Consider the following 27,954-nt stretch of genomic DNA (forward strand, 5'->3'; position numbering starts at 1 on the left):
TGCTTTGGTGTTCCTCAATCCCTCCAGCTTTTTCATGTTTCCATTTGGATCATTTTTTTTTCTGCCTGAAAAACTACTTTTATTTTTGCTTTTATTACAGGCCTTATAGTGACACATTCCATCAACTTTTGCTCGTTTGTGAAATTCTGTTAGTCGTCTTTGTTTGTGAAAGATGACTCACGTCCTGGGCCTGAGTCTAAAATTCTATTTAAATTTGAATAGATTTTTAAATGGGTAATTTTTCTTTCATCCACTTTAGTATGTTAATCATATTCTGCCTTCACTTGCTTTTTTTGGAGTCAAGTATCTATTAATATCAGTCTTATTGTTGATCCTGTGAATATAATGTGCCCTACCCCACCTTGGTCGTGCTCTTTTTTTTTTTTTTCAATTAGCTGTGATGTGATCACACAGAACATTGTAGGCCATTGTATCCGTCCGTTCTCACACTGCTATGAAGAACTATCTGAGACTGGGTAATTTTATGGAGAAAAGAGGTTTGATTGACTCACAGTTCTGCAGGTTGTACAGAAGCATGGCTGGGAGGCCTCAGGAAACTTACAATCATGGCGGAAGATGAAGGGGAAGCAAGCAGGTCTTACCAGAGTGGAGCAGGAAAAAGAGAAAGGGGGTGGTGCCACACACTTTTAAACAGAACATCAAGGGGGAAATCTGCCCCCATGATCCAATCACCTCTCACCAGGTCCCCTCCTCTGACATGTGGGGATTATAATTCAAGATGAGATTTGGGTAGGGACACAGAGCCAAACCATATCAACCATGTAAGGATTTTACTTTGCAAAGATTCATAATTTCTCTCAGAATAAAAACCAAAGTTGAGCGGTGAATTGACATTATTTGACATATGTTTTTAAAATATTGCTTCTGACTTAATGGGAACAGCACAAGATGATGAGAATGAAAGCAGAGAAAGGATTACGGATGCTGTTATAGGCATCCAGAGAGAAGATGGTGTTTCCAAATCAATGTGTTAATCATATATATGGAGAGAAATCAGATATATCAGATTTTATATCTATTTTTTAAGTGCCAGTGGGAATTCCTGAAAAATTAGCTCTAGGCTGTGAGAGAAAAAGAAATCAAAGATAACACCAAGACTTCTGACTTGAAGAACACATAGGTGGGAAGGTGTTGTGAGGGTTGCTAGGCAGAACAGGATCCTATACTCAAGCATTGATCCTACTTTAAGGATGACATGCAGCTCTGTGTCCTAGCTTGGAATGTTGGGATGACCTAGTTATTGAGTGATTAGAAGTACTGCATCTAGGCCCAGATGACTGCATCAAGTTTCCTTTATCCTAATCTTGCATTCTATGTATGAGTATAAAATTATATGTGCCTGTAGGCTACTCATATTTCTTATTCATGTTTTGATTGTGTGCTAAACTCAAATGAGCTCATACAGAAGGTAATTTTCCTTTTACTATTTGTGAACTAATCCTGGCTGTGCTAATGTTATATTGATATATTACCTGTCTATGGGATCCTTATACTACTGGACTTGTTCTGGGAACAAAATTATTTCTCCACTAGGGATAGATATGACCTGAAGGATGATGTTATTCCTTGTATAAGTCAATGGGAGAATAAGATTTGTCTTGTTGGAAATAGCTTTTTTAATTCATGCTCTTTTCTGTATTTGTTTATATGTGGTTACAACTTAGTGTTTATTTTTTAACTGCCCATCTGCCCCAACTATTCTCAGACGAAATAATCAAGAGGTGCTGACTACATGGGGCATTTGTCTTTGTGTCCAAGGGATTTATGGGAGCAGTGATGGAATATAACGAGAAGCAAGAGTGCAGGTTCTTGCAATACCCTTGTCTCCTGCACAGCTTCCAACCTTCTACACCACACCTGAAAAATGCTTGGAGATTCTGTTTCAAAGATAACTAATATAGAGAGAGATAGAGATGCTTCCCAAATAGTAGTCTCTGAGGAAACAATGAAAGGGGTCACAAAAAAGAAGTACAAGAATGCATTTGTGGAAGATGATATATGAAAATACACTTGTTGAGAGATCCGCTGTTAGTCTGATGGGCTTCCCTTTGTGGGCAACCCTACCTTTCTCTCTGGCTGCCCTTAACATTTTTTCCTTCATTTCAACTTTGGTGAATCTGACAATTGTGTGTCTTGGAGTTGCTCTTCTCCAGGAGTATCTTTGTGGCGTTCTCTGTATTTCCTGAATTAGAATGTTGGCCTGCCTTACTAGGTTGGGGAAGTTCTCCTGGATGATATCCTGAAGAGTGTTTTCCAACTTGGTTCCATTTTCCCCCTCACTTTCAGGCACCCCAATCTGACATAGATTTGGTCTTTTCACATAATCCCATACTTCTTGAAGGCTTTGTTCATTTCTTTTTCCTCTTTTTTCTTTAGACTTCTCTTCTCACTTCATTTCATTCATTTGATCCTCAAATGCTGATACTCTTTCTTCCAGTTGATCGAGTCGGTTACTGAAGCTTGTGCATTTGTCATGTATTTCTCGTGTCATGGTTTTTATCTCTGTCAGTTCATTTATGGCCTTCTCTGCATTGATTATTCTAGTTATCCATTCTTCCATTCTTTTTTCAAGATTTTTAGTTTCTTTGCACTGGGTATGTAATTCCTCCTTTAGCTCTGAGAAGTTTGATGGACTGAAGCCGTCTTCTCTCAACTCATCAAAGTCATTCTCTGTCCAACTTTGATCCATTGCTGATGATGAGCTGCGTTCCTTTGGAGGGGGAGATGCGCTCTTAATTTTTGAATTTCCAGCTTTTCTCTCCTGCTTTTTCCCCATCTTTGTGATTTCATCTGCCTTTGGTCTTTGATGATGGTGATGTACTGATGGGGTTTTGGTGTGGGTGTCCTTTCTGTTTGTTAGTTTTCCTTCTAACAGTCAGGACCTTCAGCTACAGGTCTGTTGGAGATTACTTGAGGTCCACTCCAGACCCTGTTTGCCTGGGTATCAGCAGTGGAGACTGCAGAAGATAGAATATTGCTGAACAACGAGTGTTCCTGTCTGATTCTTGCTCTGGCAGCTTCGTCTCAGGGGTGTACCCTGCCATGTGAGTTGTGGGATGTCGGTCTGCACCTAGTGGGGGATGTCTCCCAGTTAGGCTACTCAGGGGTCAGGGACCCACTTGAGCAGGCAGTCTGTCCATTCTCAGATCTCAACCTCTATGTTGGGAGATCCACTGCTCTCTTGGAAGCTGTCAGACAGGGTCATTTGCATCTGAAGAGGTTTCTGCTGCTTTTTGTTTAGCTATGCCCTGTCCCCAGAGGTGGAGTCTACAGAAACAGGCAGGCCTCCTTGAGCTGCTGTGGGCTCTACCCAGTTTGAGCTTCCTGGCAGCTTTGTTTACCTACTTAAGCCTTAGCAATCGCAGGCGACCCTCCCCCAGCCTCGCTGCTGCCTTGCAGTTAGATCACCAACTGCTGTGCTAGCAATGAGGGAGGCTCCATGGGCATGGGACCCTCCCAGCCAGGTATGAGATATAATCTCCTGGTGTGCTGTTTGCTAAGACTGTTGGTAAAGCGCAGTATTAGGGTGGGAGTTACCCAATTTTCCAGGTGTTGTGTGTCTCAGTTCCCCTGGCTAGGAAGAGGGATTCCCTTCCCCCTTGCACTTCCCAGTTGAGGAAATGCCTCACCCTGCTTCAGCTCTCACTGGTCGGGCTGCACCAGCTGACCAGTGCTGATTGTCTGGCACTCCCCAGTGAAATGAACCCAGTACCACAGTTGAAAATGCAGAAATCACCCATCTTCTGTGTCGCTCGTGCTGGGAGCTAGAGACTGGAGCTGTTCCTCCTCGGCAGAAACTCTACAAGCCAGAAGAGAATGGGGGCCAATATTCAACATTCTTAAAGAATTTTCAACCCAGAATTTCATATCCAGCCAAACTAAGTTTCATAAGTGAAGGAGAAATAAAATCCTTTACAGATAAGCAAATGCTTAGAGATTTTGTCACCACCAGGCCTGCCCTACAAGAGACCCTGAAGGAAGCACTAAACATGGAAACGAACAGCCGGTACCAGCCATTGCAAAAACATGCCAAAATGTAAAGACTATCAATGCTAGGAAGAAACTACATCAACTAACAAGCAAAATAACCAGCTAATATCACAATGACAGGATCAAGTTCATACATAACAATATTAACCTTAAATGTAAATGGTCTAAATGGTCTAATTAAAAGATACAGACTGGCAAATCGGATAAACAGTCAAGACCCATCAGTTTGTTGTATTCAGGAGACCCATCTCACATGCAGAGACACACATAGGCTCAAAATAAAGGGATGGAGGAAGATCTACCAAGCAAATGCAGAACAAAAAAAAAAGCAGGGGTTGCAAGCCTAGTCTCTGATAAAACAGACTTTAAACCCTCAAAGATCAAAAGAGACAAAGAAGGCCATTACATAATGGTAAAGGGATCAATTCAACAGGAAGAGCTAACTATCCTAAATATATATGCACCCAATACAGGAGCACCCAGATTCATAAAGCAAGTCCTTAGAGACTTACAAAGAGACTTAGACTCCCATACAATAATAATGGGAGACTTCAACACCCCACTGTCAACATTAGACAGATCAACGAGACAGAAAGTTAACAAGGATATCCAGGAATTGAACCCAACTCTGTACCAAGCAGACCTAATAGACATCTACAGAACTCTCCACTCCAAATCAACAGAACATACGTTCTTCTCAGGACCACATCGCACTTATTCCAAAATTGACCACATAGTTGGAAGTAAAGCACTCCTCAGCAAATGTACAAGAACAGAAATTATAACAAACTGTCTCTCAGACCACAGTGCAATCAAACTAGAACTCAGGACTAAGAAACTCAATCAAAACCGCTCAACTACATGGAAACTGAACAACCTGCTCCTGAAGGACTACTGGGTACATAACGAAATGAAGACAGAAATAAAGATGTTCTTTGAAACCAATGAGAACAAAGATACAACATACCAGAATCTCTGGGACACATTTAAAGCAGTGTGTAGAGGGAAATTTATAGCACTAAATGCCCATAAGAGAAAGCAGGAAAGATATAAAGTTGATACTCTAACATCACAATTAAAAGAATTAGAGAAGCATTGAATCTATAAATAACCTTGGGCAGTATGGCCATTTTCACGATATTGATTCTTCCTATCCATGAGCATGGTATGTTCTTCCATTTGTTTGTGTCCTCTTTTATTTCACTGAGCAATCCCCATCAAGCTACCAACAAGTTTCTTCACAGAATTGGAAAAAACTGCTTTAAAGTTCATATGGAACCAAAAAAGAGCCCGCATCTCCAAGACAATCCTAAGTCAAAAGAACAAAGCTGGAGGCATCACGCTACCTGGCTTCAAACTATACTAAAAGGCTACAGTAACCAAAACAGCATGGTACTGGTACCAAAACAGAGATATAGACCAATGGAACAGAACAGAGTCCTCAGAAATAATACCACACATCTACAGCCATCTGATCTTTGACAAACCTGAGAGAAACAAGAAATGGGGAAAGGATTCCCTATTTAATAAATGGTGCTGGGAAAATTGGCTAGCCATAAGTAGAAAGCTGAAACTGGATCCTTTCCTTACTCCTTATATGAAAATTAATTCAAGATGGATTAGAGACTTAAATGTTAGACCTAATACCATAAAAACCCTAGAAGAAAACCTAGGTAGTACCATTCAGGACATAGGCATGGGCAAAGACTTCATGTCTAAAACACCAAAAGCAATGGCATCAAAAGCCAAAATTGACAAATGGGATCTAATTAAACTAAAGAACTTCTGCACAGCAAAAGAAACTACCGTCAGAGTGAACAGGCAACCTACAGAATGGGAGAAAATTTTTGCAATCTACTCATCTGACAAAGGGCTAATATCCAGAACCTACAAAGAACTCAAACAAATTTACAAGAAAAAAACAACCCCATCAAAAAGTGGGCAAAGGATATGAACAGACATTTCTCAAAAGAAGACATTCATACAGCCAACAGACACATGAAAAAATGCTCATCATCACTGGCCATCAGAGAAATGCAAATCAAAACCACAATGAGATACCATCTCACACCAGTTAGAATGGCAATCATTAAAAAGTCAAGAAACAACAGGTGCTGGAGAGGATGTGGCACTGTTGGTGGGATTGAAAACTAGTTCAACCATTATGGAAAAAAGTATGGCGATTCCTCAAGGATCTAGAACTAGATGTACCATATGACCCAGCCATCCCATTACTGGGTATATACCCAAAGGATTATAAATCATGCTGCTATAAAGACACATGCACACGTATGTTTATTGCGGCACTATTCACAATAGCAAAGACTTGGAATCAACCCAAATGTCCATCAGTGACAGACTGGATTAAGAAAATGTGGCACATATACACCATGGAATACTATGCAGCCATAAAAAAGGATGAGTCTGTGTCCTTTGTAGGGACATGGATGCAGCTGGAAACCATCATTCTTAGCAAACTATCACAAGAACAGAAAACCAAACACCGCATGTTCTCACTCATAGGTGGGAACTGAACAATGAGATCACTTGGACTGCAGAAGGGGAACATCACACACCAGGGCCTATCATGGGGAGGGGGGAGGGTGGAGGGGGGAGGGATTGCATTGGGAGTTATACCTGATGTAAATGACGAGTTGATGGGTGCTGATGAGTTGATGGGTGCAGCACAGCAACATGGCACAAGTATACACATGTAACAAACCTGCACGTTATGCACATGTACCCTAGAACTTAAAGTATAATAATAATTAAAAAAATAGTGATTAAAAAAAAAGAATTAGAGAAGCAAGAGCAAACACATTCAAAAGCTAGTAGAAGGCAAGAAATAACTAAGATCAGAGCAGAACTGAAGGAGATAGAGACACAAAAAAACCCTCCAAAAAATTAATGAATCCAGGAGCTGGTTTTTTGAAAAGATAAACAAAATTGATAGACTCCTAGCAAGACTAATAAAGAAGAAAAGAGAGAAGAATGAAATAGATGCAATAAAAAATGATAAAGGGGATATCACCACCGACCCCACAGAAATACAAACTACCATCAGAGAATACTATAAACACCTCTACGCAAATAAACTGGAAAATCTAGAAGAAATGGATAATTTCCTGGACACTTACACTCTCCCAAGACTAAACCAGGACAAAGTTGAATCCCTGAATAGACCAATAGCAGGCTCTGAAATTGAGGCAATAATTAATAGCCTACCAACCAAAAAAAGTCCAGGACCAGACAAATTCACAGCTGAATTCTACCAGAGGTACAAGAAGGAGCTACTACCATTCCTTCTGAAACTATTCCAATCAATAGAAAAAGAGGAAATCCTCCCTAACTCATTTTATGAGGCCAACATCATCCTGATACCAAAGCCTGGCAGAAACACAACAAAAAAGAGAATTTTAGACCAATATCCCTGATTAACATCGATGCAGAAATCCTCAATAAAATACTGGCAAACTGAATCCAGCAGCACATCAAAAAGCTTATCCACCATGATCAAGTGGGCTTCATCCTTGGGATGCAAGGCTGGTTCAACATACGCAAATCAATAAACGTAATCCAGCATATAAACAGAACCAAAGACAAAAACCACATGATTATCTCAATAGATGCAGAAAAGGCCTTTGACAAAATTCAACAGCCCTTCATGCTAAAAACACTCAATAAATTCGGTATTGATGGAACGTATCTCAAAATAATAAGAGCTATTTATGACAAACCCACAACCAATATCATACTGAATGGGCAAAAACTGGAAGAATTCCCTTTGAAAACTGGCACAAGACAGGGATGCCCTCTCTCACCACTCCTATTCAACCTAGTGTTGGAAGTTCTGGCTAGGGCAATCAGGCAAGAGAAAGAAATCAAGGGTATTCAGTTAGGAAAAGAAGAAGTCAAATTGTCCCTGTTTGCAGATGACATGATTGTATATTTAGAAAACCCCACTGTCTCAGCCCAAAATCTCCTTAAGCTGATAAGCAACTTCAGCAAAGTCTCAGGATACAAAATCAATGTGCAAAAATCACAAGCATTCTTATACACCAGTAACAGACAAACAGAGAGCCAAATCAGGAATGAACTCCCATTCACAAATGCTTCAAAGAGAATAAAATACCTAGGAATTCAACTTACAAGGGATGTGAAGGACCTCTTCAAGGAGAACTACAAACCACTGCTCAGTGAAATAAAAGAGGACACAAACAAATGGAAGAACATACCATGCTCATGGATAGGAAGAATCAATATTGTGAAAATGGCCATACTGCCCAAGGTAATTTATAGATTCAGTGCCATCCCCCATCAAGCTACCAATGACTTTCTTCACAGAATTGGAAAAAACTGCTTTAAAGTTCATATGGAACCAAAAAAGAGCCCGCATTGCCAAGACAATCCTAAGTCAAAAGAACAAAGCTGGAGGCATCATGCTACCTGACTTTAAACTATACTACAAGGCTACAGTAACCAAAACAGAATGGTACTGGTAACAAAACAGAGATATAGACTAATGGAACAGAACACAGGCCTCATAAATAACACCATACATCTACAACCATCTGATCTTTGACAAACCTGAGAGAAACAAGAAATGGGGAAAGGATTCCCTATTTAATAAATGGTGCTGGGAAAATTGGCTAGCCATAAGTAGAAAGCTGAAACTGGATCCTTTCCTTACTCCTTATGCAAAAATTAATTCAAGATGGATTAGAGACTTAAATGTTAGACCTAATACCATAAAAACCCTAGAAGAAAACCTAGGGAATACCATTCAGGACATAGGCATGGGCAAGGACTTCATGTCTAAAACACCAAAATCAATGGCAGCAAAAGCCAAAATTGACAAATGGGATCTAATTAAACTAAAGAGCTTCTGCACAGCAAAAGAAACTACCGTCAGAGTGAACAGGCAACCTACAGAATGGGAGAAAATTTTTGCAATCTACTCACCTGACAAAGGGCTAATATCCAGAACCTACAAAGGACTCAAACAAATTTACAAGAAAAAAACAAACAACCCCATCCAAAAGTGGGCAAAGGATATGAACAGACATCTCTCAAAAGAAGACATTCATACAGCCAACAGACACATGAAAAAATGCTCATCATCACTGGCCAACAGAGAAATGCAAATCAAAACCACAATGAGATACCATCTCACACCAGTTAGAATGGCAATCATTAAAAAGTCAGGAAACAACAGGTGCTGGGAGGATGTGGAGAAATAGGAACACTTTTACACTGTTGGTGGGACTATCAACTAGTTCAACCATTATGGAAAACAGTATGGCGATTCCTCAAGGATCTCGAACTAGAAATACCATATGACCCAGCCATCCCATTACTAGGTATATACCCAAAGGATTATAAGTCATGCTGCTATAAAGACACATGCACACATATTTTTATTGCGGCACTATTCACAATAGCAAAGACTTGGAATCCACCCAAATGTCCATCAGTGACAGACTGGATTAAGAAAATGTGGCACATATACACCATGGAATACTATGCAGCCATAAAAAAGGATGAGTTTGTGTCCTTTGTGGGGACATGGATGCAGGTGGAAACCATCATTCTCAGCAAACTATCACAAGAACAGAAAACCAAACACCGCATATTCTCACTCACAGGTGGGAACTGAACAATGAGATCACTTTGACTGCGGAAGGGGAACATCACACACCGGGGCCTATCATGGGGAGGGGGTGCTGATGAGTTGATGGATGCAGCACACCAACATGGCACAAGTATACATATGTAACAAACCTGCACGTTGTGCACATGTACCCTACAACTTAAAGAATAATAATAATAATAATAAAAGAAAATATACTTGTTTTCTAGACTATAATAACAAAATACCACAGACTGGATGGTTTCAATACAGAAACCTACTTTCTGGATTCTGGAAGCTAGATGTTCAAGTTAAGGTGTGGCATGGTTGATTCCTTTTGAGGCCTCTCTCCTTGGCTTGGACATTATCATCCTCTCCTTGTGACTTTTCTTATATGGATACCTGTTGTATTAGATTGAGTCCCATCCTAATAACTTCATTTTAACTTAATTAACCTCTTTGAAGACCTTATCTCCAAACACAGTCATATTACTCTGAGATATTAGGGTTTAGGGTTTCAACATATGAGTTTACAAAAGGGGGACACAATTCAGCTCATAACACCCTACCTTCTGGCTCTCTAAAGTCTAGTCCTTCCCACAGGCAAAATACAAGCATCCCCAAAGTGTTAACCCCATTCCAGGGGTGAACTGTAAATCCAAAATCTCATCTAAATGTAATATCTAAATCACTTATATGTGACACTCAGGTATGAATCCATCCTGAGGCAAAATTTCCCTCCAGCTATAAACCTGTGAAACAAGACAAGCTACCCGTGACCAGAATATAATGGTAGAACAGGCTAAGGGTAGGCATTTCCATTCCAAAAGGGAGAAATCCGAATAAAAGTGTCATGAGTCACAAATAAGTCTAAAACCTAGCAGGGCAAATTACACTTGATTTAAGGCTCAGAATAATCCTTTTTGACTCAATGGACAGCAGCCCCAACCCCTCAGTCCTGGGTTAGAGGTACCCTGGCCTTCTGAAACCAATGGGCTGGGTCTGCCCTCTGGGACCAAGGAAGAGGCAGCCTAACCTCCTGGGTCTGTGTCTTTTGTGCTTGTGGTGGCAGTGGTAGTCCTGCCAACCTCTGAACCACCTCAGGGTATGTTTTCCCTTTTCTTGAAGGATAATGCATGTTTGCAGCTAAATAGCTCTATTGACCCATCCTCTAGAATCCCAGAAGTCCAGCTACCTTCTTTCATGTCATCCTAACTCTGTTCATTTCTGCTGCTAATAAAATTCTCAAAAAACATGTTGGTCTCTGATGCAATTCATGGTGTCCAAATTATCAGATAAAAGGGATTCCCATGAGTCTTTCCTGCATAGCCCCATCTCTATTCCTGGCTTCTGCTGAGATGGCTGACTGTATCCATAAACACATGCCTAATCATTTTTTTAAAAATTGGCACATATTAATTGTACATATTTAGAGGGTACATGCAATATTTCCATACATGTATACAACTGGTAATGATCAAATCAGGGTAATCAATTGGATATCATCTATCACCTCAAATATTTATCATTTCATTGTGTTGAACATTCAAAATCCACTCCTCTGGCTGTTTTGAAATCTATACTAAATTATTAACTATAGCCATTCCAGTGTGCTATAGAATACTAGAACTTATTCCTTCTACCTAAGTGCAATTTTCTACCCATTAACCAACTCCTCCCTATACCCTCTTCCCTCCTACTCTTCCCAGCCTCTGGTAACCACTCTTCTAGTCTCTACTTCTGTAACATCAACTTCTTAACCTCCCTAATATGAGTGGGACCATCCAGTATTTGTCATTCTGTGCTGGTTTATTTCATTTAATGTACCTAATCTTTTTAGAAAATGGTTGTCCAGCCACACCCTTGATATTCTTTCCAAATTACACTTACTTATTGTAATATGGATATGCTGAGAATTTTTCAAATCTTTAATTCCCAATTCCTTTTTGCTTAAATTCTTCTCCAACTTATCTCTCTTCTCTCTCATCTTATAAGCAACAAGAACAAACTGGGTCACAATTTCAGCACTTTGCTTAGAAATCTGCTCAGCTAAATATCCAAGTTCATTACTTACAAGTTCTACTTTCCACAAAGCACTAGAACACAATGTGTCCAAGTTCTTTTTCATTTGATAACACAGATCATCTTTCTTCCAGTTCCTCCTTCCTAAGACCTCAGTAAAAGCATCTTTAATATTCATATTTCTACCTACAATCTCTTCAAAGAAATCTTAGCCTTTTTTAACATGCACCTCAAAACTTTTTCAGCTTCAACCCATTACTCAGTTTCCAAGCAACTTCCACATTTTTAGGTATTAGTTACAGTAGCACCCTACTTCCTGGTGCCAAAAGCAGTTTTCTAGGGCTTCTATAAGAGGTAAATACAAACTGGGTGGCCTAATAAACAGAAATTTATTTCTTCACAGTTCTGGAAGATAGAAGTCCAAGATCCAAGCAGAATTGGTTGCTACTGAGACCTCTCTTCTTGGCTTGTACATGGCCATCTTTCTGTATCTTTACATGGTCTTCACTCCGTGTCTGTGTACAAATTTTCTTTTATGTAGACACCAGTCATATTAGATTAAGGTCGATCCTAATCACCTCATTTTAACTGAAGTATTACTTTACAGACCTTATCCCCAAATACAGTCACATTCTGAAGTGCTGGGTGTTACGATTTTAACATATAAATTGGAAACGGGAACAAAATTCAACTCGTAAGATAGGGTGTGAGAGAGCATCAGAGGTGCAGTTCTCAGGATTAATATTAAGGGAATTCTTGAGTACCTAAGTTTGCATGAAATAGAACAAAACCTAAGTCAATATGCCCACATCTCATCTTCTTTGACTTCTCATATTTCTTCTATGCTGGGCCTTGGCATGGTGAGTTTAGAGAGCACAAACCATTGGAATTATTCCATCCTCTGTCTGAAGACATAAACGTAAGTCCAGCATCCCTTTAACAGTCTGTGTCCCTAGCTGATAGCATAGACTTGGCTAGATTATTACATAAGTAAACAATTCATTCTTGTTGAAAACATAAGATACATCTATGCACAAAGAAAGACTTGTGTGATAGACAAAATGTCAGAGGATATGGTTTTTCTTCAAAGTATTTAATGAGATGGATTGGCCATGAGGATAAGGAGGTAAAGAGAAGTCAAAGAATACAGACTGGTTTAGTTGAAGAAATAACCTTCTAACAAGCAGAGCTGTCTAACTTGGAATAAATAGGCCTAAAGGATGCACGTGTACCAGGACTGACAGTGTTTAGGTAGAGTCTAGGGATCAACTGTTAAAGCAGAATTCCTGCACTGGATGGAGTAAGGGTCCTAACTCAGGAATCTGAGTGGATAATTCACCAAATTTCCAATGAGTCAGAGATAGAAATTCAGATTTTTCACAGCCTTCTCTTAAGCAAATGAACTTGGAAGCATCTTTGTGTCCTTCAGCAAAGTCACCATGAGGCCAGAGGGTCAAGACTGTCAAGTTTACTGACAGGAGTCAGGGTTCTGTGAGGAGACAGCACAGTCACCAGGTTCAATCCAGAGGCTACCAGAGGGCAAAGATCCACAAATTCTAAACAGACTGTTGGCACTGAGCTTCAGGACATCATTTATTCTTTTCATAATACAAGAAAAGAACTAAACATGGAGTCTAGCAGCCTTCTACTCTCATCACAGCCCTGGCCCACTACAGTATTCACTGTGCCCCATTCTTTTTCCACTTATCCCTCACTCTCTATTCACACATCCTTTCTCAGGAATACTCCCAAGACTGTCACAGATCTGCTTGGTCTTAACACTATAGATGATGGGATTGACCACGGGTGGGAAGAGCAGATAGAAATTGGCGAGGAGAATGTGGACGTGTGAGGCAGCACGGCAGGCCACACAGTGCATGACTGAAGCGATGACCACAGGTGTGTAGAAGGCTAGGATGGCACCTATGTGAGAGACACATGTCCCAAATGCTTTATAGCAGACCTCCTGAGAGGAGAGTTGTAGAACTGCCTGAAGGATAAATATATAAGATAGGATGATAAAGAATAGCTCTAACACTCCAATAAACATGGCCACAGCAATGCCATAGATATTGTTGAAGCTGGTGTCCCCACACACCAGCCTCACCACAGCCATGTGTTCACAGTAACAGTGGGCAATCACTGGGCCTTGGAAGTAGTAGAAGTGTCTCAGCAGGAAGGGGAGTGGAGTCATTAGTGTCACAGCCCAGGCCACAGCAGCCATGCCAATATTGGTGATGAGGGACCCAGTCAGGATGGTGGTATAGTGCAGTGGCTTGCAGATAGCCACATAGTAGTCAAAGGCCATGGCCAGCAGCACTGCTGACTCCATGATGGAGAAGGAGTGTAGAAAGAACATCTGGGCCAGACAGGCAAAGAAGTTGATCTCCCAATCCCTGAACCAGAATATGGCAAGCATTTTGGGGAGTGTTGAGGAGGAAAGGACCAGGTCGATGGCTGCCAACATGGCCAGAAAGAGGTACATGGGCTCATGGAGGGCTGCATCAGCCTGAATGATGAGAAGAAGGGTGCAGTTTCCAAGCAGGGCCGGTGTATATGCTGAGCAGAAGGGGATGGAGATCCAGATGTGCAGGTGCTCCAGGCCTGGAATCCCCATCAACAAGAAGGCAGCTGGATGTGTTGAGGTGATATTGGAGGCTGACATGGCTCCCGGGAATTCTCTTCCTCCTTATCTGCTTCCACAGGGCCCTTCCAGAGAATATTCAGTATCAGCAGAATTACAATGCTCACATTCAAGCTCTGATCATTCCTGTGAGAAGATTAGCTCTTATCCCCGTTTTTAGACATTAAAAGAAATTAGAAAATAATCCTATGTATCATGAAATATTATGCATGATCCTTGCCCTTAAGGTGCTTATAAAATCACTGGGTGCTCAGGACATTTAATTCCAATAAAGCTAGTATTACAAAGCAGGCTTATTGAGAAATCAAGTGGAGGAAGAGCCTTTTGTGGTCTGCATGTGGCCAAAAGCAACTTTGTAAAGAATATAGATTGCTGCTCAATTCAAATCATACCCATAAACATTTACCATCACTGTCTTCCTATTGCCTTCCAACTCAAACTACACTCCCAATTATGAAATGTCAATCTTGGTCATATGAAAAATAAATGTAGTTAGCACTTTCTAATAATTTACTTCCCTACAAGTTCTTTAGATTTTTTTTCTGGGGGGGATTTCATAGGTCCTTATTTGATACTCAGAAATCCCTCCAACTAAAGCCCTACCTCCAGGTAACTTGAGAACACGAGAAGCCCTTTTGTTGTTCTCTTTCGCCTGACTGCAGTTTAACCTTCATCTCTACATGCTTCTTCCTTCCTGGCCTTCACGACATTCAGAAGAAGAGATGCCCCACACTCACCTTTTTGCAAGACTGACCTATTCCCCTCACACTATTTTTCCATCTGGGGTCCTTATATTCTTTTTCCACCTTTTGTTGTCATTTCCCTTGAAAATGTTTAAACATTTCCTTCCAATATTTTTTATCTGTGCCACATTTTTTTTCAGTTCCTGCCTAAAAACTTTCCTTTGAGGATTTTGAGATCTTTTAAAACACTTAGCACAAATCTGAAACAGAGTGCTCAGTAAATGTGGACACTTATGAATTGAGAAAACAAAAGATTAAGTCACTAACAATCAGAACAGTTGGAAAATGTCAAAGATGAAACTTGAGCTTTGAGAACTCTGGTTTGCTGCCTCCCAATCCAATGTCTTAAATCACTACACTCTTCTGCTTCTACCTCATTGCTTCCTAAGAAGTGTAAATCCAGTATATTCAACTTAACAGAAATATAACTCAAACTCATTACCATGATATAGGAAAAAATTAGAATCTAAACACTTGGGTTTAAGTAATGATTGAGCTATCAGCCTACCAATAGAAACTAGTATTAATCACTGAAATTTTTTAAGATTTAGGTTCCTCACCTATAGATGAAGGCATAACCATATCTTCCATGACAACTTTACTGCTTCATTGTGAGGAAACATAAAATCATGAGAAGAGTCCCTGTAAACTGTAAAGCATTGTAAAACTGTTATTTGTCATTACAATATTCCCCCTCCCACTCAGATCTGCCCCTTTTAAAAAAATGTTTTTCTTGACATCAGCACAATCCTGCATTCCTTGGCCTTATATCTCCCTTCATCTAACACCCCTCAACTGTTTACCCTCACGGCAACATTTGTTGAAAAAGTTGAGTAATTCATTCTCTACTTCCTCATCTCTTAATTTTAAATCCCTTCCAATCTAGCTCCCATCTCCTCTACTCCCCTTATATGATCTTATCATTGCTTATTTATTCCCCCTCCCTTCTTTTTTCTTCTCTTTTTATTCCCCTTTTATTCTCATACTTCTCTAGGTGCTCTCTTAGGTGGTAAAAATGCCAAGAGAAACCAATATGCAGGAAATGCTCAAATGTATAACTTCTACTCTGAGTTACCAACTAGCATATCCTACTTCCCACTGGATAGCTCCACTTCGAGGTCTCACAGGCATCTCAAATGAAATAGGGCCAAAACAGAAATCTCTCTCCACAAACTCTTTCCTCTCCATGACTTGCCCATCTCAGTATGTATTATTACCATCCATCCCATAGCTAGGTCAGAAACCCAGGGGGTAATCCTTGATTCAGTCCCCTTCCTCATCCTTTATATCCAATTTCAAAAGGCAAGTGTGATCAACCTATAATATATTCCAGTCCCTACTCTTTTTTGTGTGCCTTGCCAAGCACTGTTATTTAAGTCACCATCATCTTTCATCTGGACTACAAAAGTCTCCTAACTCTTCTCAGCGGTATGGAATCTTGTACCCTCTAAAATAATTCATTCTCTGTACTGCAACCAAAAAGGCCATTTAAGAAAGCAAGTTCTATCATGTGAGGCCTTCACTAAAGCCTTCATGGGCTACCATTGTACTTAGGATGGAATGCACATTCTAACTCTGGCTTACAAGATCCTGCATGGTCTGGTCACTACTCACTTTTCAGCCTCATCTCTTCCACTTCTCCCTTCATTATTCTCCAGGCATATGGCCTTCCACAAATGCTGGAGCTCACAGAGTTCTTTCTCAGTCAATGATAGTGGCCCTTGATGCTGCCCCTGAATTGTCTCTTACTGTTCTTCTCTCCATGCCCTGTGCCTTCCATAATTGACATATCATCATCTCTTTCCTGTCAGTATAAAAACCTCCTTAGTTTTCTACCCCTGCTCACCTCATCCACTACCGTGTGACAGACCACATATTTTATTAGTTTGGTGCAAAAGTAATTGCGGTTTTTGCCATTACTTTTTATGCAGAAAACACAATTGCTTTTGTGCCAACCTAACACTTCCCTGCTGAAAACCACTTATAGAATCTCATTGCTACAAGAAAAATAAAAATCACTAAACACTTCTGAAAAGCTATTCCTGCCTAAAGTGTTGGCCTTACTCCTTTTAGTCCCCGAAATATTCATCCTAGGTTAAACCACACTGGGTTATCCGCCATTTCCTGCAAGGGTAATGTTTGTGGCTCATACTATTTATCTGGAATTCTTTCCTCTGCCCCCTTTCATACCTAATCAAGATCCTGCCACCTTCTTGGTGAAGTCTTTTCAGATTCTTCCAGGAAGATGTTCTCAGTCATTTCAATGAAGATTCACTAATGCGTTGAATCAAATTCCACAATGAGGGTACCATCTATGTTACCTTTGCGTGTATCTATCAATTCATCAGGCCATGAATTCTTTGAGTACAAAGGCTGTGACTTTATTCATTTCTATATTCAGACTTTACTGAACATGGTTGATACTCAATAAGTGCCTTTTTGTTTTTAACCTTTTTAAACTTTTATTTTAGGTTCAAGGGTACATGTGTAGGTTTGTTATATAGGTAAATGTGTGTCGTGGGGGTTTGTTATACAGATTATTCCATCACTCAGGTACTAAACCTAATACCCAATAGTTATTTTTTCTGCTCTTCTCCCTCCTCCCACCCTCTACCTCCAGATAGGCCCCAGTGTCTGTTATTCCCGCTTTTGTGTCCATAAAGAACAGTACTAAGAAAAGAAAAGTGCTATTTTAAATGAATGCATGAATGATTCCCTTCCTGGAGAAACTTACTCCTTCCTTCCCACTGCATAATATACCACCCTATGATCCAAACTGAGACTTACCTCCACAGATGGAAATTCTATGAAATTTCCCATCACTTTTTGTTACCTAGGTCAGAATAAAGGCTTATTAGAAACTCTGCCTCAAAGTCTAACGTATATCTGTGCATTTTCTCCAGGACTTAGCTTTGGGACGGACACATGGAAGCCCCATGATGAAAGGACTCTTGTGTCTTTACCACAACTATATCCCATATAGGCACTTGCTAACTATTTCTTGAATAAATAAAAGAATGTCCTCTTATACGTGCTGTCACCCTTACCCTAAGCAAATATGCTGCAATTCCAAACAGGGCTCTCTGCTGCCTGAGTGGCCTCATCTCCCTTATTCCCACTGTGCTCCTGCTGCCCACACCTGGCCCTCCCGTTTATTTGTCCTCAATCCCATAGCTTGCCTATTCTGTTTTAAAATGCCTGAGAATCCATCAACCTTCCCTCTTTCCAGTGTCCATTCAAATGTACCTCTAATTCCATTCACCATCTGACTTTGCTTATCTGGTCTTCTGCCCAACACCCTTGAACCTGCTTGGCATGAGTGCTTTGCCCAGTCCTTACACGTTGTCTTATGTTTGTTTCCTGCCTTCATAGCCAAGATGTCAGCAAACAACAAAAGGAAGACTTTGTCTCCCCCGAAAGTGCATGGGGGCTCTATACCTACACAGTATTCAGTCAGGGCTGTTATCTATGTGGCAGGCCACACCTGTATCCTGAGAGGACCTTAGAATGATGATTTTGGGAAACTGAGTCCCCAAATGGTCATGGAGGAAATAAGCAGCATATCTAGTACTAAATTTCACATCTCCTCACTCCTACTCCATGCATCAGATTCTCATAAAGAGTGCACAACCTACATCCCTTGCATGTGTAGTTCACAGCAGGTTTTTCTCCTATGAGAATCTAATGCCCCCGCTGATCTGACAGAAGGCAGAGCTCAGGCAATAATGCTCTCTTCACCTACCGCTCACCTCCTGCTGTGCATCCCAGTTCCTAACAGGCCATGGACTAGTACCAGTCTGTGGCACAGGGGTTGGGGACCCATGGTCTATAAGACTACTGTAAGACTATGCTGCAAAGATATAACTGGTTGTTGCTGAAAACTTTAAGTAAAGGTACCTGACCTGTCCTTCCCACCTCCTTATTTCAGCCTCTTCATTTTTATCCTGGACTATTATAGCAGCTATGACTTAAGTTGGGCCAGAATGTGCAGTAGGAGGGAAGTGACTAACATGGTCTGGGCCTTAGCTGAATGCTAAGGTTTTCTGGAGGAGGTCCCTAATGCACAACATAAAAAGGAGTGCATGCCTGAGAGGCAGGAAAGTATTTCCTCTGATAATGATGACATGGAGGATCTGGAGTTTGCAGAAGCAGTATTTTGAGGAGGATTGAGAGCTCTCCTGTTAGACATATACAGGGATGAGAATTAGAGAAGAGAATTGGGAGATAAGCTAATGCCTGAGATGAAGATAGGTTGTCTGAGCATAAGATGTCTGCAAGAGCTGGATTCTGCTCTGTGCACTCCATGGCTCAGCTTCCTGACCTAGCCTATTCCCCTCAAATATTAAACACTCTTCTCCCATCAGGTCTCTGCTCTGCCTTTGGATTTTCCCTGTAGTGATTATTATTTTCAGTCTGATTTCTGCCATTATCCTGGTTGTTCCCTGTTTTCGCTGCTCCCCCAGCTCATATGCCCTTGACTTGACCTGTGCACACAAGAACCTAGCTCCAGCCCCGGGAGCCACTTGATTCCAGCACAGGCACCCCTCCCTAGTCATCTTGCCCCTGGTCCCATCTGTGTCAGCTGTCTTACAGTGTCCTCTATCTGCCCGGCCTTCCCCTTCCACCATTGCCCCAATTTGTGCTCACCCCTCAGCAGGAAGCTCAATTCATTTTTCATGCGCTTTAGGAAAAACTGGTGCAGGTTTCCTCTCTTAGAGAGAGAAGGGTTGGGAAAGAGAGTTGGAAAGGGAGGGTCTGGCTCTATCCTCATAATCAGCTACTCTTTTCCCAAAAGAAAAAGGAAACAGGCCCTGTCTCTGAGGAATACCCTGAAAGGGCCCCATGATGAGCCTAGTCTCTTCTCTGGGGCCAACTCTAGGAGTCTTCTCTGCTTCAGGCTCTGGTCTTCCTACAGGCCCTACTCCCTCACCATTCTGTGGTATTCGATCATGCCTCTCCCTCGAGGCAGGATGGAGTATGACTTCAGTAATCACTGTGCCCTTCTCCACTCTCCCCTTCCTTCCCTGCAGTTCACAAGCAGCTGTCTTATGGGTATGCTTTCCAGCTGTGACTCAGAAAAGTGGAGTTCAGGCATAACTTGTTCAAGGTTATCTATTCTTTGTTTTATTTGCAGTTTGGATGTTTTTGTTTGCAGACAGAGCTGTGAGTTAAGGTAATAGGTGACAGATCTAGGTTTGTCTCAGCTTGTGAACTTGACAAGGCACTTAACCTCTCTGCTCTTTGTATTGTTTCTTGTTGTGGGGACAATAATCCCAGTCCTTCCCATCTCACTGGGTGGGGTGATCCAATGAGATCATTGAGGAATAACTCTCAATGTTATTATTGCTCTATTATTAACCATGAATAATACCAACATATCAATACGTCCTCTAATCACTGGTCTTAGAGCTTGCTATTCTTCTGCCATGGTCCTGAGAAAGGAAGTTGGTTTTTGCAGTAGCCTCTAAGTCCTTTAACCTGAAATAACTCTAGATGGGAGCCCAATAGCTCCTACTGAGACTGTATTCTGGTCACATTCACTTTCATCCCACAGAGACACACAAGTCTTCCATCAGTTATCCTAACTCTTGTCCCTCAGAGACAAGGACTTGCCTCTCACACCTGGAGTCTCCAGAATATATTGGGTTGAGGTGGACTTCTACACAGGGCTTGCATTGTGAAAGTCTGAATTAAGTTTAGCAAGCACAGACTACATAGAGATGGTGATCTGGACTTGAAGTTCACAAGCTTATATTAGGAACGGTCATTATGGAAGATACCAGGCTGTGTTAGGGAAAGATTGAAGTAATTATATAGTCAATTATTTTGAGAAACAACCATATACCATTTTCCATAGTGGCTACACTATTTTGCATTCCCAACACCAGTACACATGGTTCCAACCTTACCACTTCCTCATTAACACTATTTTCTGGATTTTGATCATAGTATTTCACACCCAGTAGGATGGCTATCTCAGTGTGTTTCAATTTGTATTTCCCTAATGATTACTGATGTTAGACCTCTTTTCTTATTGGCCATTTGTATATCTTCAGAAAAAATGTTATTCAAGTCCTTTGCCCATTTTTGAATTGGATTATTTAGTGGGGGAGGGGGTATTATATATTCTGGATATCTATTATATATTCTGGATAGTAATACCTTATTATACGTATGCTTTGCACACACTCTCCTATGTTGTAGGTTGTCTTTCTACTCTCTTGATAGTCCCTTCATGAACAGAAGATTTTAGTTTTGATGAAGTCCAATTTATTTTTCTTTTGAGACCTATACTTTTGGTGCTATAACCAAGAAAACATTGCCAAATCCAAAGTCCTGAAGCTTTTCACTTATGTTTTCTTGCATGAGTTTTATGATTTTAGATCTTATATTCTATCTTTGATCCATTTGATTTAATTTTTGTATATGGTAAAAGTCCAGTTTCAGTTTTTTGCATGTGGATATCCAGTTTTCCCAGCACCATTTGTTTGAAAACACAAATAATGAATTCTTTTTGTTTTTTCCACAAGTTATTGGGGTACAGGTGGTATTTGGCTACGTAAGTTCTTTAGTGGAGATTTGTGAGAACCTGGTGCACCCATCACCTGAGCAGTCTACATTGCACCATATTTGTTGTCTTTTATCCCTCACCTCCTCCCACTCTTCTCCCCAAGTCCCCAAAGTCCATTGTATCATCCTTATGGCTTTGCATCCTCGTTTTACCCAACCCCATTTTACAAAATAGCATTCGGCAGTTGAGCACTTTCCCGTTCCTGGTTTCCTGAACAACATTATCTTGTAGGTTTTCTTTCTCCTTCATTGGTGTTGTCTTCTGCTGGCTAGTTCTTTTTTTCCTCTCCTTTGAATCTCTTCTCTTTGTACACCAACTTGTAGGCATTTTCATTTTTCATGATTTTAACTATCTACTCTTTGACAACTCCCAACTCTGTATCTTCAACTCAGATATCTCCCTTGACTTCAAATAGGTAAATTATTTTCTTTTTTTTTTTTTGAATGGCATGCCTGTTTTATTTAATTTTTTCTTTCAAACCCTGAAAGTGTGGTCCTGCATCAGCAGCATTACCTGGGAGGAATTCACAGGCTCTCAGGCCCACTCCAGGCTTTCTTTCTTTTTTTCTTAAATATACTTTAAGTTCTAGGGTACATGTGCACAACGTGCAGGTTTGTTACATATGTATACATGTGCCATGTTGGTGTGCTGTACCCATTAACTTATCATTTACATTAGCTATATCTTCTAATGCTACCCCTCCCCCCTCCCCCAACCCCACAACAGGCCCCAGTGTGTGAGGTTCCTCACTCTGTGTCCAAGTGTTCTCATGGTTCAATTCCCACCTGTGAGTGAGAACACGCGGTGTTTGGTCTTCTGTCCTTGTGATTGTTTGTTCAGAATGGTTTCCAGCTTCATCCATGTCCCTCCAAAAGACATGAAGTCATCCTTTTTTATGGCTGCATAGTATTCCATGGTGCATATGTGCCACGTTTTCTTAATCCAGTCTATCATTGATGGACATTGGGGTTGGTTTCAAGTCTTTGCTATTGTGAATAGTGCCACAATAAACATATGTGTGCATGTGTCTTTCTAGCAGTATAATTTATGATCCTTTGGGTATATACCCGGTAATGGGATAGCTGGGTCAAATGGTATTTCTAGTACTAGATCCTTGAGGAATCACCACACTGTCTTCCACAATGGTTGAACTAGTTTATAGTTCCACCAACAGTGTAAAAGCATTCCTATTTGTCCACATCCTCTCCAGCACCTGTTGTTTCCTGCCTTTTAATGATTGCCATTCTAACTGGTGTGAGATGGTGTCTCATTGTGGTATTTATTTGCATTTCTCTGGCCAGTGATGATGAGCATTTTTTCCTGTGTCTGTTGGCTGCATAAATGTCTTATTTTGAAAAGTGTCTGTTCATATCCTTTGCCCACTTTTTGATGGGGCTGTTTGATTTTTTCTTGTAAATTTGTTTAAGTTCTTTGTAGCTTATGGATATTAGCCCTTTGTCAGATGGGTGGATTGTAAAAACTTTTCACCCATTCTGTGGGTTGCCTGTTCACTCTGATGGTAGTTTCTTTTGCTGTGCAGAAGCTCTTTAGTTTAATTAGATTCCCCTGTTTGCAGATGACATGATTGTATATTTAGAAAACCCTATCGTCTCAGCCCAAAATCTCCGTAAGCTGATAAGCAACTTCAGCAAACTCTCAGGATACAAAATCAATATGAAAAAATCACAAGCATTCCTATACACCAATGACAAACAGCCAAATCATGAGTGAGCTCCTATTCACAATTGCTTCAAAGGGAATAAAATACCTAGGAATCCAACTTACTAGGGATATGAAGGACCTCTTCAAGGAGAACTACAAACCACTGCTCGATGAAGTAAAAGAGGACACAAACAAATGGAAGAACATTCCATGCTCATGGATAGGAAGAATCAATATCTTGAAAATGGCCATACTGCCCAAGGTAATTTATAGATTCATAAATTGCCATCAAGCTACCAGTGACTTCTTCAGACAATTGGAAAAAACTACTTTAAACTTCATATGGAACCAAAAAAGAGCCCACATTGCCAAGACGATCCTAAGCCAAAAGGACAAAGCTGGAGGCATCACACTACCTGACTTCAAGCTATACTACAAGGCTATAGTAACCCAAACAGCATGGTACTGGTACCAAAACAGAGATATAGACCAATGGAACAGAACAGAGCCCTCAGAAATAATACCACATATCTACAGCCATCTGATCTTTGACAAACCTGACAAAAACAAGAAATGGGGAAACGATTCCCTATTTCATAAATGGTGCTGGGAAAACTGGCTAGCCATATGTAGAAAGCTGAAACTGGATCCCTTCCTTACACCTTATACAAAGATTAATTCAAGATGGATTAGAGACTTAAATGTTAGACCCAAAACCATTAAAAGCCTAGAAGAAAACCTAGGCAATACCATTCAGGACATAGGCATGGGCAAGGACTTCATGACTAAAACACCAAAAGCAATGGCAATTATTTTCTTTTCTAACATCTATTCTTATCTAATACACATGTCCAACAACATGTCCAAAACAGAACTCTGATTCCTCTCTCTCTCCAACCCTGTAAACCTGCTTTTCTCTTCGTGTTTCCCGTTGCATTGAAGCCCTTCTCCTTACTCAGCTTCTCAGACTGGAGCCTTCCTTGAAGCCCATCATATTCTCATAACCCCACATTGAATCAATCTACCAACAAATCCTATCGACTAGACCTTCAAAGTATATCTCAAGTGTAATCACTTCTCATTGCCTCCCTGCTGCCACTCTGGTCTAAGGCGCAATCATTTCCTGTGTTGGCTATAACAATAACTTTTGTAACAATAACAACTCTTTTATCCTTGTCCTTTACATCGAACCCAGAGCAGGTATTTTAAAGTTTAAGTCACAGTACAACAGAACCCTGCTCAAAAGCTTTTAATAGCTTTCCACCACAGATCAAACAAAATTCAGTCTTCACCATGTTTAACAAATACCCTTTGGTCTCTGGACTTTTGCTACCTCTCCTACCGTCTCCTCTTAGTCACTCCAATCCAGCAACTAGCCTGATATTGTCCCTCAAATTCACCAAACACATTCCAGACATCAAGGCCTGTATGTCTGTTCCTTTTGCCTGGAGCACTGTCTTCCACATAGCTGCATGACTTGTTCACTTGTTTCATCAAGATTTCTACCAAACGTCACCTTCTCAGAAAGGCCTATCATGACCACCTTGTCTAAAATTGTGCCCCATGTCATTTTCTGTCTTATTATCCTGTTTTTACCCATAGCACTTTTAAAATTTATTTTTCATTAACAAATTGTATATATTTATCATGTACAACATGGAGTTTTTAAATGTGTATACATTGTGGAATGGCTAAATCAAGCTAATTAACATATATTACCTCATATACTTTTCCTTTTTTTTTTTTTTTTTTTTTGGTGAGAACAGTTAAAATCTACTCTCTTCATAAGTTTCAAGAATATAATATGTTATTAACTGTAGTTCCCATCTTATACAATAGGTCTCTTAAATTTATTTCTTTTAACTGAAATTTTGTCTCCTCCAATCAACATTTCATCAATCCTGACACCCCCACACCCTGGGAACTACCATTCTATTTTCTCTACTTCTATGTTCAACTTTTTTAGATTTCACATTTAAGTAAGATCATGCAATATTTGTCTTTTTGTGCCTGGCTTATTTCACTTCACATTTATATGTGTTCTCAAATGACAGAATTTCCTCCTTTTTTAATGCAAAATAGTATTCCATTGTGTGTGTGTGTGTGTGTGTGTGTGTGTGTGTGTGTGTGTGTGTGTGTCACATTTTCTTTATCCATTCATCCATTGATGGACACTTAGACTGATTCCATATCTTGGCTATTATGAGTACTGCTGCAGTGAACATTGGAGTATAGGTATCTCAACATATTCCTTCGGATGTATATCCAGTACTGGGATTGCTAGATCATATGGTAGTTCTATTTTTAAGTTTTGGTAGTTCTATTTTTAACTTTTTGAGGAAACTTCATACCGTTTTCCATAATAGCTATACTAATTTACATTCCTGCTAACCATGTGCAATTTCTCCATACCATCTCCAATGCTTGTTATCTTACATCATTTTAATAATAGCCATTCTAACTTCACAGAAATTTAATGCTGCAATGAACATCAGTGTAGGTATCTCTTTAACATTGTTTTAGACATATACCCAGTTCTGGAGTTGCTGGATCATACAGGTAGTTCTATTTTTAACTCTTTGAGGAAACTTTATACTATTTGCCATGAAGGCTGTACTACTTTACATTCCTACCAACCGTGTGCAAGGATTCTCTTTTCTTCACATTCTCTCCAGCACTTATCTTTCATCATGTTGATAATAGCCATTCTAATTTCATGGAGCTTTTCAATATCTATTTGTCATATATTGATTTTGTAATGCAAACCTCTCCTATTAGCATAGATGTTCCATGAAACAAGAACTTTGTCTTCCTTGTTCAATACGGCATTCCTAGTAGTACTTAGAGAAATACTGACACATAGTGGGTGCTCAATAATATTGTATAGAATAGTTGTTGTTGGACTGAATAAAATGTGCCCCCATAGTATCCTAAGTTAATGCTAAACATCTATGACTGTCCCTGAGACCCATAAAAATAATGTAGAGCTGAGGCTTGGCTCTGATCATCGTGGAGCTGGCAGAAAATTGGAATCATTTCATCTATCTGTTTTACCACTTTAGAATCAGTTGAGTCCCTGAAGAACCAAATAGAAGAATGACCAAAACTCGGGATCCCCAAAACTTTTCATATTTGAAGTGTCATTTCTCTGTGAGCTCCCAGGGAACCTATATGTTTGGAGAATAAAGCCTGCACCTTCCTCTTCATCATCTGGGCCATGTCTTCCCCCACTAGGTCTTCCCTTCACCATCTGCATTTAAAGCTCCTTAAAAGCAGGAGTATTTTCAAACTTTTATACCTCCAGGACAATAGCAGATACATAAGCCATCAATGTGTCTTTGTTGACTTATTGTCCGAAATCAAGTTTCATGTCTGCCCAGACGACATTTGATTAGAATCCAGTCTGTTCTTTTGACAGTCATCCCCCAGTACCTAACATCATCACAATCTTCTTTTAAATGCCAACAGACAGACAGAAATTCATCCTGGTCTCTGCCTTCACAAAGTCTATCGTGTAGGAATCTACTGATGATTTACCAGGTTCTAGGCACTTTACTAAAAATTGTATATGTGCTATCTCATGTCAACCTTCCCTATTTTTTAAAATGGAGAACAAGAGGCTAAGAGCTGTTACTTAACTTACCTAAAGTCATGTCAACAGTATTTAAAGTGAACTCTATCCCACAAATGGCATTTGATAAGATGCTGTGTGGGCAATAGGGAGAAAGGACACACACAGGGTGTCAGAAGATAATCATGAACACATTGGCTTTGAATTAGGCTTCAGTGGTCCTCAGAAAATGCCCAATGTCCCTTGCCTTCTAGGTTTTATACATGCTGTTTCCTCTTCCTGGTGTATTCCTCCCTTCAAGCTCACTTTACCCTTCTAAACCCTAAATCCTTGACTAGTTCTTGATAGTGAATCCCTCCCCTGCCAAAAGAGCCTCTGTTTTTTAAAGTCTGTATATGTTCCATTGAATTTTAATTGATTTTAATGTCTGTACATCCTTCAATCCAGACTGTGACCTCCTTGAGAACAGGGGCATGATCCTTCAACCCTATGCCTTAAAATCTACCATAATCCTTCACATATAATAGATGCTCAGTGATTGTTACATTTGATAAAATAAGATAAATACTTTGTATTGAGGGCTTAGCAGAGACCAGGCAAAATGATAAATGTTTTGTATATATCATCTAATTTAATCTTCACTGCTTCCCTACTTTACATATAAAGAACTAGTGTTCAAAAAAAAATAGTGTTTCCTAAATAAACACCAGGAAGCAAACATTTTATCAGGGGTTATCCCGGCCCGCGGGATAGTCAGTGTAGGCCCTGGAGGAGGGGGTGGGAATTTGGGGAACAAGAGACACGAGAAATGGAGACAAGACAGTGCTCTGATCAAGTCTCGTTTAATGGTGGTAACGCACTGCCTTATATACACTTGGAAGGGAAGGGGTTGGGCTAAGGCGGAAATGATCTCATTGCCGAGGGCGTGGCCAGATAGGTTTCGGTTTCTCCGGTCGGACGTCATGTTGCGCTTGCGCTATTAAGTAACAATTTTCCCGGGTGCGGGAAAAGTGAGTGAAGAAGCAGCAGGAAGAGCGCCATCTTTAATGAGGTATTAGTACAGGGGAAAAAAGGCAAAGATAGGGAGAAGGTGTGGGGTGG

At 40.3% G+C, this 27,954-nt stretch overlaps 2 protein-coding genes across 2 annotated transcripts in view; one reads left to right on the forward strand and one right to left on the reverse strand.

Moving 5' to 3' along the window:
* TRIM21 (tripartite motif containing 21) overlaps positions 1-27,954 on the forward strand; it is a 117,302-nt gene that overhangs the window by 48,379 nt on the left and 40,969 nt on the right. The gene's annotated exons all lie outside the window — the stretch shown is intronic.
* LOC717782 (olfactory receptor 52K2-like) lies at positions 13,306-14,372 on the reverse strand. Its single transcript, XM_001112649.5, has one exon. It carries the CDS (start codon positions 14,325-14,327, stop codon positions 13,374-13,376), a length of 954 nt encoding a protein of 317 aa, XP_001112649.4. The 5' UTR covers positions 14,328-14,372; the 3' UTR covers positions 13,306-13,373.

This window comes from Macaca mulatta, chromosome 14, assembly GCF_049350105.2.
Source record: "Macaca mulatta isolate MMU2019108-1 chromosome 14, T2T-MMU8v2.0, whole genome shotgun sequence".
Taxonomy (NCBI): Eukaryota; Metazoa; Chordata; class Mammalia; order Primates; family Cercopithecidae; genus Macaca; species Macaca mulatta.

What these genes read in the sequence shown, in the direction of transcription:
- LOC717782 (XM_001112649.5), bottom strand. Translation starts at nt 14,327, where the DNA reads ATGTCAGCCTCCAATATCACCTCAACACATCCAGCTGCCTTCTTGTTG.